Source organism: Macaca fascicularis, chromosome 3 (assembly GCF_037993035.2).
Source record: "Macaca fascicularis isolate 582-1 chromosome 3, T2T-MFA8v1.1".
NCBI lineage: Eukaryota > Metazoa > Chordata > Mammalia > Primates > Cercopithecidae > Macaca > Macaca fascicularis.
Genome location: NC_088377.1, coordinates 117,980,536 through 117,996,429, shown reverse-complemented (window position 1 = coordinate 117,996,429; position 15,894 = coordinate 117,980,536). Strand labels below are relative to the sequence as shown.

Genomic DNA, 15,894 nt, shown 5'->3' with positions numbered 1-15,894 from the left:
TTGAATTAAAGTCCAGATGCACCCGACTCTGAAGCCTCAGAGCAATGTGTCCTGCTGCTCTCCTGCCGCCAGTTCTATTTCTACATGGTGCTCTTAGCAGACAGACACCTCTCCACAGACAAATGTATATCCACAGCTAGAACAAAACGAACTGGTAATTCACAAATTCTTCTTGAAGTGTGTTTTTTTCAAAATATTTTTGTCCAATAAATTAATAAATTAAATACCTCATTTTAACAGTCATATTTTTATCAATCCATACTGTGGATTGAAAAGTGGAAATATCTTTAATAAATTATCAAGTGATCTTGAGTCATTAAACATTCTTGGCTTTTCCTAAAAATAGATGATATTATGTAGTTAATAGGACTTGGTGTCAGATATGCATTCAAATACAATCACGCAAAGTGTAAGCTGCAGGGTATTTAAGAAACAATTGGAGTTCTCTAGGCTTTGGTGTTGTCATTTGTAAAACAGAGAGAAATCTTTTCTCTCAAAAACTTGAGTGTCTGAAAGATTAATATTAATTAAAGTCCCTACTATCGTGCTCAATACATTTTGGTTTTCTTTCTTCTAATTATCCCCACTTAATTTATTTAATTGATAATCACATAATTGGTCTACTTCCACTCAGGAGAGCACTTCTGATTTTTATGGTGTGCTATTGAATAATTACAAAAATAAAGTGGATGCTGAGTGAAGAGGTTATCATACCTAGCAGTCTTTTGACAGAAGTATTTGTCCACAGTAGTTTTAGTTTACCTGCCTTCGATAAATAAAATAAAGCAAAATTTGAAAATCTTTGACACGTGGAACTGAGTCCATTAAACCTCTTTCTTTTGTAAATTGCCCAGTCACAGGTGTGTCTTTATCAGCAGTGTGAAAATGAACTAATATGATGAACTTCCCCACAACTTAGCAAACAACCAGTTCCATCTTCCATGACTCTGCTGGCCCTGATCTGGGCTGATTACCTAGGGATGGTCACTGGTTCACGCCCATCCAGTGCTACCAATTTCTCTGAGATTTTTCTCATTCAAGACTTTTGAACTAAATGACATGTTTTCTAGTCAATGGGTGGCAGTAATTGGAACAGAAAGATCATCACATTGATCTGGTGGCCACATTGAATCCTGAGGAAAATCAATAAAGAACAGCAATGGGCAAAGAGAATTAAAGATTTACAGGGAAGCCAACAAGAGACAATCCATGCAGCTCCAGAAGAGAAAAGAATGAGTCTTTTGATTGCTTCCTGGCTCCCATGAAACCCAGCCTCACTTCTTGTCTTGAATGCTGTATCGTTTTAATCAACCACCATGTTTATTGAGTTGAATCAAAGAAAAAAAACCCTTAACTCGATGGCTCCCACCTGGAAAAGGGAAGGCAGTTTTCATTAAAGTGGGGCTGTTAGGAAAAAGATAGAAAATTAGGAAAACTGAGGGTAGTTTCCTACTCTTCATTGCCAGGGATAGGTAGCAATCCAATGTATCTGTCTGCTGCAAACTTGTCCCGGCCATTACAAGAATGACCGTTTAAAGGAAACAGAGTGTCAAGGATGCTGCCCATAGTTTTCAACATCATCAAAGAGTTTAAGTGTTATGTGATAAGGTCCTTGTGAGGCAAATTGAAAACTGGAGGAAATAAACTTGACAAGAATTGTCAACAGGTCAGTTTGTGCAGCCTGTTTTCTGAAATTAAGGGCTGAGTTAGGTGAAAAATATAAGTCACCTGGGAATAAGTCTTCTTATTCAACATTAAATATTAGTGATTTTAGCACACTTGCTTTACTGCTGTTTACAAATATCTACTTCATCAGAGAAGGAAAATGTATTAAGACTTAAGCAATTTTTTTTAAGATTTGGGGTCTACGTTGCCCAGGCTAGAATGCAGTAGCGATTCACAGTATTCACAGACTCAAGTGATCCTCTTGCCTCAGCCTCCCAAGTAGCTGGGATTATAGATACAGAAAACTGCCACCACCTGACTTATGCAATCTTTAGGAATTTTGCCAGACTTTTTTTTCTACAAACAGGAATTGAGTTGATATTTTCAGTATCTTTTGCAAACGGTGATTGAGGAAGCATCAACGGCAGTGCTACCCAATATCCACTATATAAACATTGATTAACAAGCTCCACTTAGATTCCCTACTTTGCTTTCTGTGAACAAATAGCCATTCTCCTCTTTTTTAAAAAAACAGAATCTTATAATGTTGTTTATTATTTACTTCTTATTTATAGTTAATAACATTTTAGATATGCAGTACAGTATATCTTCTTTCAGGTTTTCTGTATTGTATTTCTCCCCCTATTTAACATGTTGTTTAATATTTAGGCCACTGCAGCTCATTTTAGAAGTAACTGGTATGCATATTATAAGTCACAAAAAATTATTAAGTGGCATAAAGGCAAAATACTATATTAATTTGATGAATATAAATATGCTTGGTTTAAACCCCAGCATGTAAGTCCATCAAAAATTACATAATTGTGGTGGATTTTTAATAAAATTGAAAAAATACATACAATATGTCTATATTGTCATTATGGGTTCCAAATATCCCCAAATAGTTTTAACCTGAAATTTTAAATTTTATCATGTATTTCATTTCAGTGTTAGCAAGAATAAGCACAAAACAGTCAAACATATTAACTAAGCAAAGTCTATAGTCTGAATTCTTTATAAGAATTCAGCAAGAATAAACACTACACTCTAGCCTGGGCAACATAGCAAGACCTTATTCCTAATAAATAAATAAATAAAATTATAAGATAAATATTGAAAGTTACGTATTTTCAATTACTTTTGCTTAATTTTTAAACACTCACTATTTTCAAAGTATTTTCCAAATAGACTGTGAATAAAATACGTTGAAATTAGTTGCTGCAAAATATCATCAAGATATAAGCCAAAAATTAAATCTTTTGCCATAAATTTATCAAATTACTTGCTTTTCTAAACTCGCATTATATTCTAAACATTACTTTCATTTCCATGAGTCATTAGCTTTCATAAGGATGATTTTACATAAAATTTGTAAACCACAGCATTTCTTCATTATTAACATATGCAGGTCCATTAAATCTATTATAAATGGATAGTGTATTGATGAATAATATTTTAATTTTATTGAGATTCTTGACGTAGATCTAAACAATGTTTATGAAAAATTTAATGTACATTCATGCGTCACTTAATGAAGGGTATATGTTCTGAGAAATGCATGATAAGGCAATTCTGTATTTGTACTAACACTGTAGAATGTACTTACACAAACTTAGGTAGTATAGCCTACTACACATATGCTGTATGGTATAGCCTACTGCTCCTAGGCTACAAATCTTTACAACATGTTACTGTATTTGAATACTGTAGGTAATTGTAGCACAATGGTAAGTATTTGTAGATCTAAACATAGAAAAGGTACAGAAAAATATTGTAATATAGTCTCAGGGGACCACCATCATATACATATATATATGTGTGTGTGTGTGTGTGTATATATATATATATATTCTGTGATTAGCTGAAACGTCATTCATTATGTGGTGCATGACTGCATTAGTTTAGGTATCTCAGAATAAGTCTTTAAGCGATTATAACTTTTAAACCATAAAAAGTTTACCTTGAAAATCAATTTAATAAGACTATTGATAAAATTGCTATTGATAAAATTGCTATGTGGTTGTGACATTGTGAAATATATATTTGGTCTTCATCCCATTCCTGATATATAGCTCCTAAAATCCTTATAATCTCCAAAGTGATAAGTGTCTTTTTGTATGCTAATGAGTTGACCGATGGCTGGGGACTCCTGGATAGCCCCGAGGACGGTCATAGGAAAGACCGAGACACCTTTAGGCATTTCAGCCCAGCCGTCCAGGGAGGGGATAGAGGCTGAAGGTTAAGTCAATCACCAATGGACAATGATTCAATCACTCATGCCTATGTAATGAAGTCACCATAAAAGCCCAAGGACAAAGTTCAAATGAGCTTTCAGATAGCTGAATACACAGAGGTTCCTGGAGGAGCCCAGAGAGGGCGTGGAAGCTCTGCACCCCTTCCCACATGCTTTGCCCAACACATCTCTTCACCTGTGTCCTTTGTAACATCCTTTATAATAAAGCAGTAAATGTGTTTCACTGTGTTCTGTGAGCCATTCTAGCCAACTAATCAAACCTGAGAGGAGGAGATTGTGGGAACTCCAATTTATAGCTGGCAGTCAGAAGCACAGGTAAAACAACCTCGGGCATGTGACTGGCATCTGAAGGTGGGAAGTCTGAGGAATTGGGGACGGAGCCCTCAACCTGTGGCATCTGATGCTACTACAGGTAGATAGTGTCAGAATTGCATTGAATTAAGATGACATCCAGCTAGTGTCTGCTGCAGAATTGGTTAATTATTGGGGAGAACTCCCCCACAAACTTCTTGCTGACCAGAGGTCACAGAAGCCTTCTGTGTTGATTGTTGTGTTGTGAGAGTATACTGGGAAGAAACTGAATTTGTTTTCTACTCATACAATTGTATCCTGAGCAAAGTTGTCAAAGTATTACAAAAATGTATCTATTTCATAGTATTTTAATTCTAATTACTAATTAAAAAGCATTCACTTTTATCTACAATACTCCTATTTTCACAAAAGCTGAAGAATATTAGTACAATACTCTTATTTTCACAAAAGCTGAAGAATTTAAGTATTTCTGGTAATATAAAACATAGTGAAGTATGTTATTGTTGATGAAAAGAATCAAACTGTGTAAAATATTTGAAGAGATTTATTCAGAGCAAAATATGAGTCATCATGGCCTGTGACATGGCCCCAGGAGATGCTGAGAACATGTGCCCAAGGAGGTCAGGCTACAGCTGGGTTTTATATATTTTAGGGAGACATACTAGGTGGATTCAAGAATTTTCTCATTGGCAATTGGTTGAAAGAGTTTATCTAAACACCCAGAATCAACAGAAGGGGGTGTGTGGGTTAAAATAAGGGGTTGTGGAGACCAAGGGGTTCTTATTACGCAGATCAGGCTTCCAGGTAGGAGGCTTCAGAGAGATGAGATTGCAAATGTTTCTTATCAGGCTTAAAAAGGTGTCAAACTCTTAGTTTATTCTCTCCTGGATCAGGGAAAAAACCCGGAAAGGGGTGGGATTCTCTATAGAATGTAGATTTTCCCCAAAAGAGATAGCTTTGCAAGGACATTTCCAAATATGTCAAAAAATACATTTTAGTGTAAAATACTTTATTTCAGGGCCTGTTATCTGTCATGTTGGTATCTTATTGCTACAAAAAGTCTGCTTTGTTATTTTTAAGGTCTCTCTTTTGATGTTAACGCTGGCGGGTTGTGCCTGAATTCCAAAGGGATGAGGGTATAATGAGGCACGTCTGATCATCCATTCCCATGACGTCCTGAACCAACGTTTCAGGTTTACTTTGGAATTCCATTACTTGAGAAGAGTTCTTTCCATTGGTTGGGAGGCTTTGAGTTTTATTTTTGGTTTATATTATGGTCTCCTAAGCAATCTATTAAAACTGCCTTTTAGTAAATACAAAATGATAAATTAAAAACTCTTTAATTCTGACATTGGATGTTAATACTTAAAGGGTCCTTAGCAAATGTAGCAATACTTTTATTCTGATCGTGTCTTACTTTATCTTACAGGTTAGATATGGCTTAGGAATGCTCAAACTTTCTACTTAAAAGAAAAGAAAAATGAGCCTTTGTAAATGTATATGATTTAAGATGGTCATGTTCAAATTAAAATAACATGTTTTCTGAAAGTCAAATGAAATGTTTGAGGCAAAATATGAGATAGCAGGAAAAAGGAAACTTTATAACCCCAGGTAACTTGCAATTATTTGCATCTCTGAGGCAAATCCTTTAATTATATGTGTATTCCCTGTTGTTACCCACTTCCCCAACTATTCATGTATTGTAATTTAACTTTGCTTTTATTAAGCATCCACATACACTTTTCTTGTGATATCTGTAGAAGGATTTGGTTTTGTGATCATCTCTCTCGATTCATATACCAAAATGGATCATGGTACAGAAAAAAATGGAAAGATGAAAGAGCAACCAGATGCAGACCTTTTAGCATGTCTGGTGTCTGTTTTCTCACTTTTGGGCCCAGGACACCACTGCCACTTTTTTGTAAGGCTGGGAATTACATTTTTCAGAATCCACTTGTCTGTGTGGTTCTGGGTCACAGTTTGCCAATGAGAAAAATTTGCTGGAGAGTAGGAAGATGGAAATGAAGAGGAAGTTGTTGGTCTTTTCAGAGGTGTTTGCAGCTTGATGCTTGGAAAGATGAAATTCACAGTGGCTTTCTAGCAAAAATTTGAGAATAATCCACTTTGCCTGAGACAGTTGGTGGTAGTTTTTAAAGATTCTCAAGTATTGTAGCAGTTCCAGGAAAGCCTCTGAAAAGAACCTGCTTGGAGCTTTGGCCTAACATCTTCATTATTACCCACTCTGATCAGCGGTGGCTTTCCTAATCTTTAGCTCCCAACCCTCATTCACCATCCCTCAAATAGTCCTGTGAGCCCCTTGTTCTGAATTAAACATCATCTATCAGGATGATATCAAGTGGTTTCCATTAGGTTGACTGACTACTAATGATGCAGACGTAGTCACAGGGCTGAGAAAATACTCAGTTTATTAAATATTGTGAATGGATGGAATATCAGATACATCATCTTAATATGTAAATATCCTATTCCATCTCAACATCAAATTTAGATTACCTGGATTTCTTCTTTGCTTTTCTCTAATGATTACAACTGAGATCATTATGTATTTTATTAGTTTCTTCAGTCTTTAAGATATTTTTTGAATGATGTTCAAATAAACTTCAAGTTATCTCCAACTTTTTCTGAACAAAACATTTCCATTCTTAAGATACAGGCTTGTAATTCATATACTTGATGCTACTCAATGGTGTCTTATCTGTAGTAGGAAGAAGGAAATTGTGTTTCAATGAATAGTATAAAATCATTTAACGCATACTCATTATTTGTTGCCTCCTTCCCTCTGACATGATACATAAAGTTCTTTTGGTTCTGTTTGCCACTAGGTTCGATACTGTTTTCATAAAATTGAAATCTAATCAAGATTATATTTAAGGTCCAAGCAGTCATAATCAAATGGAGCTTGCATACTAGGTGACTCCATCTTGGCAAAATGTTACACTTTAGAAACATCCATGCCCAATAAAACGAATTAATGTTTTAATATCCCTCAAGAAAAAACCATTGATACTCATAATGCATTGCCCATCCTTTTCTTTCTCCACCTCTTTCTATTCCTCTATTCGACGTAATTAGTTACAAACTCTTACATAGTGCTTGCTATGTCCCAGGCACCATTCTAGGTATTTCACATATATTAACATATTTAATCCTTACAATAAGCCTATGATTAGGTGCTACTATTAATGCCATACTGCAGATGAGAAAACTGAGACTCAGGGGATTAAACTTGACTAAAATCACAGAGCAAATTAAGTGGCAGGCTCAGAGTGAGTGCACTGAGCCACAAGCAGGAGGTTATGATGCTTCCCAAAGCCTTTTATCAACCCACCCTCTTTAGCACCTTTTTCTTCCTTTGCTTATTTTCCCTTTCTCTGTGTTTCTTGTCTCTAGCCAGTAATTCTTTTTCATTGAAATTCTAGCAATCCAATCAGTAAGCTCCTTTTCTTTTTTTTTATCCACTATCTCAGGTTGCCCGAGGAAGAGCCAGGAGGTAGTTAGCCAGCCGGAAACCTCCTTTGGGGAAGGTGGGGAAGACGGGAGCAAAGGATGGAGTTGGAGGTTCTGTGGATACCCGTGGATGGTGGTTGCTTTTTTCCCCACTAAAGAGAAATTTACCTTTTAACCTATGTGTGGGAGCCAAAGAAATATCGAGAGCAAGTGAAAAAAAAAAAAATGACACCAGTGATCAACAGAAGAAAGCCAGAATGAGATTGAAGTTAGAAGCTTGGGAGAGCAGGTTACAGTAGAACAGGACGTATTGTGCTCATGCTTAGCCTTTTCTCCCCTTTTCCTTCCCCATGGCCTTCTGGCATTTTTTCCCCTTAGTGTGATTTCAAATGCATTCTCAGAAGCAACATTAATGGGGATAAAGATGATTTGCTATTGATCATATAAGGAAGGATTCAGATGGCAAATACATACATAAAATAGAATATAGAGCAGCCACTAGTTTAGTACTGTCAAAGTGGAGTTAAAAAGCTTTAGAGGTCCTAGGGTTTTCTGTGCCATAAAAATCTCACATCAAATCAAATCAAATAATATGTATTTAGGCTGCCTTCAAACCCAAGGAAGCTGAAGCTTTTATTTTTATTTTTCTCAAACAATATTTAATCAAATAAGTACTCAATAACTTTTGCTTTCCAGTTTTCAGACCACAGCCCTGTTATGGTCTGGTTATTTTCATAATGGGAGCCAATCCTACAGGATGACACCAGTGCTCGGAGAAAACTATACATATATCCATATTGTCTCCAAGCCAGATCGAGCTTCAAGAAGAAAATTTCTAATCATTTGTCAAATTCTAGTACTCCAGCATACTTTTATATTCATGACCCTGGGGCATTTTGAAGTACTAAATAGCATATAATGACTTTTTAAATTACAACTCCTACAGATTAACTTTAAGACATTTTTGAGAGGTTTGCTGCATTTGTGTGTCTGTGTGTTTATATGAGAGGGAGAGAGATTATTAGAGCTACCCTTGTGTGTATAGGAATTAGGACTGAAAATAATATTTCGGCTATTGATATTTGGAAATCTAAGATTAGAGACCAAACAAAATGCAGTTTAATCCTCTGTGAAGAAATAGGGTTGCAGAAACTTTTTAAATATGTGTTTTATAGCAATGGCTCTACAGATAAGTGTCTTGAATCTATTTTGTGGAATATTTGCTGTCTCAACTACAGTGTCATGAAATACTGCATTACATTGGACAGTTATATCTATACATTGAAATTCCTTAAAAACACATCAAAGTTTTAGATAATAACTCTACCATAACACAAAAATGATACAATTTTTAATTTTAGAGGCAAATAAATGCTTTTATTTTTTATTTTGGAAATAAGAGAAAATAAAACATTGATTAGTAGCAATTACTAAGTAGAAGAGATATGCAAATGTCAATGTCTAAAATTTATTTTCTCTTTAAACTTTGAAATACCTGTATTTTCTTCTCACATGTGACTCCAGAGTATTCAGTGCGGCAGGAACACACATTGGGAAATATGCATCTGCCCCCATAAAGACATTTTGGGTTGCAAATTGCTGCAATACACAAATTTTTAGAATGACCATCTTTTGACATGAAATGCTTGTGACATATTCTATCCTAGTGGTCTGAGGCTATATGGTGATTGGACACTAATGCAGTCATAAGAATCTGTTAATGAACCATCAATGAATGGATCTGTTCTATGCACTCCCATCTTTCAGAGCACACGTACACATCAAAAACAAAGCACCCAAAACTCAAACAACACTTTAGGAATTCTATAAAGATATTATTAAAAGAAACAAAAATTTCATTGACTACATTTTAAAATATTTGAAATATATCTTTTTTTTTCTAGAGGAGCTCAAGTCATTAACAGAAGATAGCATCTATCATCTGTTTTTTAACATTAAGCAAAAATTTAAAAGAGACAATCCAGTACCGGGTAGTGTATGGAGAATTTGACAATTTTTATACTATCATTGGAAGTTTAATGTGAAATAACTCGACTGAAAATTCCTGAAAGATACTCATACTGTCTATATCATACATTTCTTCCTTGAAGTCTTTCCCAAGGCAATTAAAAATACCTACATCTATCTCAATTATCTCAATATCTCAATCTAGTTATCATCTACCTGTAGAAAGAAAGTACTTATAATACTTAATGATAACTTGTAAATAACTAAAATGTTAAACATAAGCAGGGAGGTAAAAGGAATTTTTGTAGTATTTAAATTATGGAGCTTAATATATTGCTTTAAATTTTGTTTTTAAACGACATAAATTCTTTCAAGTAATATTGAGTGAAAATGAGCATACCATAAAATTATAATACTAGTTATTTTTATAGGAGAAATACTGCTTCAATATCACATACTTGAAGCTTACACATTCAAGAATAATATGTCCTTTAGGATAAATGCAACATTGACGGGGTATCTTTTCATCAGGGCTGCTGTATACAATTGGGCAGGTTGTATAATCCATGAGGGCTCCACAGCTAAGAAAACAGCATTCACATGATAGATATCATAGATTTGAATTTTTATTACAACAATTTTCCAACAGATGGTAGTAACATATTTTGTTTAAGAAATATCAATATATTAAGACAGTTTCTCAATAGTTCGAAATAAAGAATTTGAAGTAGGATGACTTTTAAATTCACATAAAAATGCTGCAGGATGCAGAAACAGGGTGCACAGCTTTAGGCTGTGCTCAGACAATCTCAATCTGCAACCACTGAAGCATATTTCCTCATTAATGTGCTTTTAACATCTTCTCATCCTTCTCTCTTATGGTCCATATAGAACTTACTCCAGAACAAGCAGCCCAAGTCAAGGTTGCTAACTCTTTTTTTCTAGCATTTTATCACATCTAAATTCCAATTTGGATTATCAATATTTGAGCACACATTTTTTTTGTAAATACCAGCACTTGATAGTACTTTGGTATATTTTTCTAGGATAAGAAATGTATAAATTACAATAGCAATTACTAATAAAATAGGGTCTAAGAGTCACAAAAATTACATGCAAAATTTTTGGTGCATGGAAACAAGGGTGTGGTTCATAAGACATTGAAATGGAGGGTACGTTATTTCTAGTAAAAAGGCATATCATAATAAAACTGTGTAATTTCAGTTTACAATACACTTGGCCATCAATTTTTCAATTATATAATTATTAACCATTTGGAAATATTTTGAGGAATTTCAAGTTTTTCCCATTAAGTTAATAATAGGTGATATTTTAACATGTTATTGCAAGTTTCCACAAAATATTTCAAAATTGCATAAAATTTGATCTTCCTCTATGTCTTAAGATTTCACCTATGTAGAAATTCATGACTAATATTGGATGGAAATATACTAAAACTCTAAAAAAGAAACCAAAAGTAATTCTGGATGGTGAAATTTAGAGTGATTTTTTTAAAAATTATTATTTATTTATTTATTTTTGAGACAGAGTCTCTCTCTGTCGCCCAGGCTGGAGTGCAGTGGCGCAATCTCAGCTCACTGCCAGCTCTGCCTCCTGGGTTCAGGCCATTCTCCTGCCTCAGCCTCCCGAGTAGCTGGGACTACAGGCGCCCGCCACCATGCCTGGCTAATTTTTTGTATTTTTAGTAGAGACGGGGTTTCATCATGTTAGCCAGGATGGTCTCAATCTCCTGACCTCGTGATCTGCCTGCCTCGGCCTCCCAAAGTGTTGGGATTACAGGCGTGAACCACCGCGCCTGGCCTAGAGTGATTAATTTTTAATACATTTCCATATTTTCTAAGGTATCCATGATAAATATGTATTTATCTTATAATATGAAATAATATTTAAACTTCTATATATCAACACCTTCTTTGACCTACCTGGGGAAACTTTATTGGTAACGCACAGACCACAATTTGAAATTATCTCTGTCACACAAACTATTAATATGTTATACTACACTTTCTTCTTTTAAACGGATATAAAATTTAGTAAGTTTTTGTTTTATTTCTAAAATCATTTTTTAAAAAGGATCAGCATGTTGGAGTTTTTGTCCCCCTATGGATTTGTCCTATAGCTATACTTTAATTATTATAACAGATTCCAATTCAGAACATATAGTAGGAAAAGCATCCTGTGGGCTTACGTATTTGACACTGCACTCCTTCCCAGGAGGAAGGACAATGGCATATGCTGGGAGCAATGCATTCACCACCGTTTCTACATTTCTGCAAGCAGATAGCTGCCAATCAAAATATAAACAAGTTAAAATTTTAAATTACTAGTCAAATCCTATCCATAACCCACGAAACTTTTCATTAGAGGAAAAAAAAAGAAATAGTTACAGGTAAGTGATTGAAGAATTTTTTCCCTAATATTTTATCAAGAACACTTTTGAATGTCACTACATATTCTTGGAAAATGTGACCTTAACAATTGCAAAATGTTCCACTGTTTGAATGTGTCGTGATTTAACTTTTCTCCAATTGCTGGACATCTATGTTGCTTCTCATTTTTTCACTTTGATCAAAACATTCTAGTAGTGGCTAATTTAAAATAATTTATAGAAAGGAAAAAATGAAACATTTGAATAAAGACGGCCACCCTCAGGAGCTAACCAGTCTGAGTGGCACTGTTACCTCCTCTTGGAAAACTCAGAACTGGATGGTTTGAGGTGGGGCCAAGAAGTCAGTAATTTTTTAAAACCTTTCCCTGACTCCGACTTCAGGACTTATTTGTCTTGTTATTTATCTTGGCAAGTGCAGTAGAAAAACTGAAAAATACAATATATCCTCTTCTGCTAACCTGAAAGAATGAGTTCAGAAGAGTAAAAACTCTTTCTGTTTCAAAAAGGTATCTCCTAAAGCAGGAATAAATATGCAAAAATTTTAAAAAGACCAAGCAAGCAAACGTGAAAAAAAAATGCTCTTTGTTTTAAATTCTGTTTTACATTCCCATGAAAGACGAAAGTTTCAGCGTTTTAAGAATATTCCTCTTACGTGTGTTGCATCGTTTCCCACTCCAACCAGAAGGACAAGAGCAAGTGTTCGGTCCCACACATTTTCCTCCATTCATGCACATAGGATCACAGATGCCTTAAGGTAAAAGCATGAAAAGTCAGCCCTTAAATTCAATAGTTTTGTCTTTGCTTTACCTGTAGTTGACAAATATATTTAATGATGTCTTACTTTTTTGGCATCTCCTACCAGTGTATCCTTCACGACAGATGCACACATTATTTCTCATGCAGTGGCCACCATTCTTACAGGGAGGGTGACAGAAAGCTAAAAGAACACATGGCAGCAATCTGTGAATATTACATATTCAATTATTACATATGATACATTGCATCATGTGCTTTTCATCAATGTGGCCATAAGGCAGAGAAATGTGCTATTAAAATAAAAGATCACGCATTAAACCTGTCCTTTCTAAATCATGAAATGCAATGCTTATATCTATAAGCTGCTAGTGGGTTAGCACAATTTGGAATATATTGGTTAAGTGTTCATAACAAATTGAGTCTTTCATATTACAATGAATATATTATAAACTTTAACTTATGTTTCACTATATAATAAAGCATGGAATGGTCTAGACAAAACCCAGAAAATAAGTCAAAACTTAGCTCAAAATAAGAATGTGCCTGTTCTTGTGGAAAATAGACAAATCTCAACACTTTTCCACACACTTAGAAAGCATTTTTAAATTAACTTTTGAGTACTTACTGAGATTATGAAGGCAGAGCTTTATATGTGACTTATTCCTGTGAATGCTTGCTAAAAATCTTTTTAACAATAAATCCTTCGCTTTATTCAGAATATTTGTTAGATAATTTTGAATATATCTTACTGGTAGCTCCTATGTGTTTAATTCTGTTTTATGAAATGCAGAGGTTAATATGTATTAATTTTATGAGAGGGTTATGATTACTTCATGTTTCTTCCAGGCATGAAAATTAAATGCAGGCATTTCTTTTAAGTAATACACAGGAAAACCTGTCTAGAAAATTTAAAATTTAATTTCTTCCTAAATAATAAGTAAATAAATGTTAGTTTGTATTTTAAAAATAAATTTCAAATTAACTGGTATTAATAAGACTAGTGTGGACTGACTCCCAGTTTGAATTAATAGTTGCTTTCTTTATTTCCAAAAACTGTAAGAAAAATTCTACTGTTTTCAAATAGATTTTTGAATAGAAATAATATAGATCTTCATAGTAACAATATAACTGCAAGTTTTTAGCAAACAGTTTCCAGTATTTTAGGTTGAACTTTTTTTGGCTCATGTTTGAGTCTACTGTTATTTCTCTGACATTTTATTGATACTTTTTATTGGTAGAGAAATGTTCTTACATTTTCCACTCCCTATCCTTCATACAATTTAAGATTATTATTTATTAGAAAACGTATATTCTTTCTACTATGAAAACTCCATAGGAAATGCCTGTGGTTAGGAATTTAAAAGTTAAAAAAGCTCCTCAAATTGTTTATGATGGGTAATCTTGCTGTAATTAATTATCCACAAAAACTTGAGTGTAGAAATAAATTATTTATGCAAAAAAGTATATATAATTAAAATAATACATACAAAGGGCATACAATTTAAGCCTGGCCATGTCTACCCATTATCCCACATTAGGAAAAGGAGGTTTATGAGAAAATCCACTCTCCACATTTATTTATGAGATCTATAGGCCTCATTCTGTCACCAAACCCTAAAGTGGGCTAAGTAATTGGATTCACTCTCCATGTGAAATCCAAGAGGTGAAGCAAATTGGAAGGTGTATTTAAACATCTCTCCAGCCATACATCCTAAGCCTTGCTTACTAGTTTAGTAGTTTAACTGTTTTGTGATGTTTCTAGCTCAATTTCTATCTTCCTTTTTTAAAATTCTATAGTGCACACAGTATATGTTTTTCCTATGACTTTATATTCCACCTAATTTTATTCAATCACTTTCAATGTGTGTGCCATCTTCCCTTCCCACCATTTAGGCTCACAAGAAGATGAGATCTAATAAGAATTACATGTCATAGCAACTGTCTAGATCATACTTGAAAGCCAGGAAGTCTGAGCCATGGAGCCTTTAAGTAAATTTCCATACCAGCAAGAAAGTCGTGGAGGCAAGCTAATTGTAAAACCTACTCTCTTCACACAATGATAATCTGTTTTCTGGCCCTTAAATCATGGAATATGTTCAACAGATAATTTTTAATTCAGTTTAATAATTGAGAGATTTCTTCTTTTATCCACTTATACAACTAGCATATACATTTTAGACAAATTTTCTTACTATATCTTACATCTACTTCAAGTAGCATGAAAGATGTAAAGTTTTCATTTCCTTCCTTACATTCTCCATTCAAAACTACATATATAACTCTTCAGCATGGATTTAGCCATAGTCTTCTAGTTTTCAAGATTTCCCTTAACTTAGTCTTCACTTATTTCTGTTTCTCCAACTGCTTCTTCAAAAGAATATGAATTACAGGAACTCATTTGCTACGCCCGTATATCCTGTGTTAGCGTGATGGCTTCTTTTCTGCTTTATTTCCATCCTAAGAATCCTAGCCAACATCCAAAATAAAATAAATAGAATTGCAAATCAAAGTGCATTGTGGCAAGGAACATCTGAATTTTAGGAATTAAATTATGGAAATACTCTGACATGTTCTATAGTAAAAATCTACTCTACATTTTTTATAAACTCGAAAATATGAAGATGCAGAAAATACACATTACATATTATTGGTTGACATTAATTCATACCCTCAAAACATCCCCATTATTCTGAAAATAACCTGTAACATTAACTATATGAGGGAAAGTGTTAAAATAATAAGTCGTGAAAGAGAAAAACAATGCATTTTTATGTCTCTGTATCTTCTTGCATAGTGCTGTGTATAGGTGATTCTTCATAAATGTTTAATGAAACTAAGGTGAAAAGAGATTATGGGATAATAGTGGACAGTAGATTGACTATAAATCAAACATTTTTGCTGTATCACAGAAATGACACAATTTCATTATAATAGACTACAAGAGGACTTTGCTTATTTGTTTCACACCTTGGTACTACAAAACTGCACAGAGAGGTGCCAAGGTATGAGCTTCAATATTTTGAGTAAATATAACCATTTTACATAATAACTTTGATATAGT

The 15,894-nt window shown here is 34.1% G+C and overlaps 1 protein-coding gene across 1 annotated transcript in view; it reads right to left on the bottom strand.

Moving 5' to 3' along the window:
- Window positions 1-6,762: 6,762 nt before the first annotated feature.
- The window catches only part of VWDE (von Willebrand factor D and EGF domains), a 77,869-nt gene continuing 68,737 nt past the window's right edge, over window positions 6,763-15,894 (bottom strand). Inside the window, exons 27-31 of the mRNA XM_015447689.4 lie at window positions 12,919-13,014; window positions 12,730-12,825; window positions 11,877-11,972; window positions 9,195-9,298; window positions 6,763-6,947 (exon numbers count right to left, since the gene is read on the bottom strand). Of these exons, the coding sequence (XP_015303175.3) occupies window positions 6,933-6,947; window positions 9,195-9,298; window positions 11,877-11,972; window positions 12,730-12,825; window positions 12,919-13,014 (407 nt within the window). The 3' untranslated portion in view covers window positions 6,763-6,932. The remainder of the gene's footprint in view (window positions 6,948-9,194; window positions 9,299-11,876; window positions 11,973-12,729; window positions 12,826-12,918; window positions 13,015-15,894) is intronic.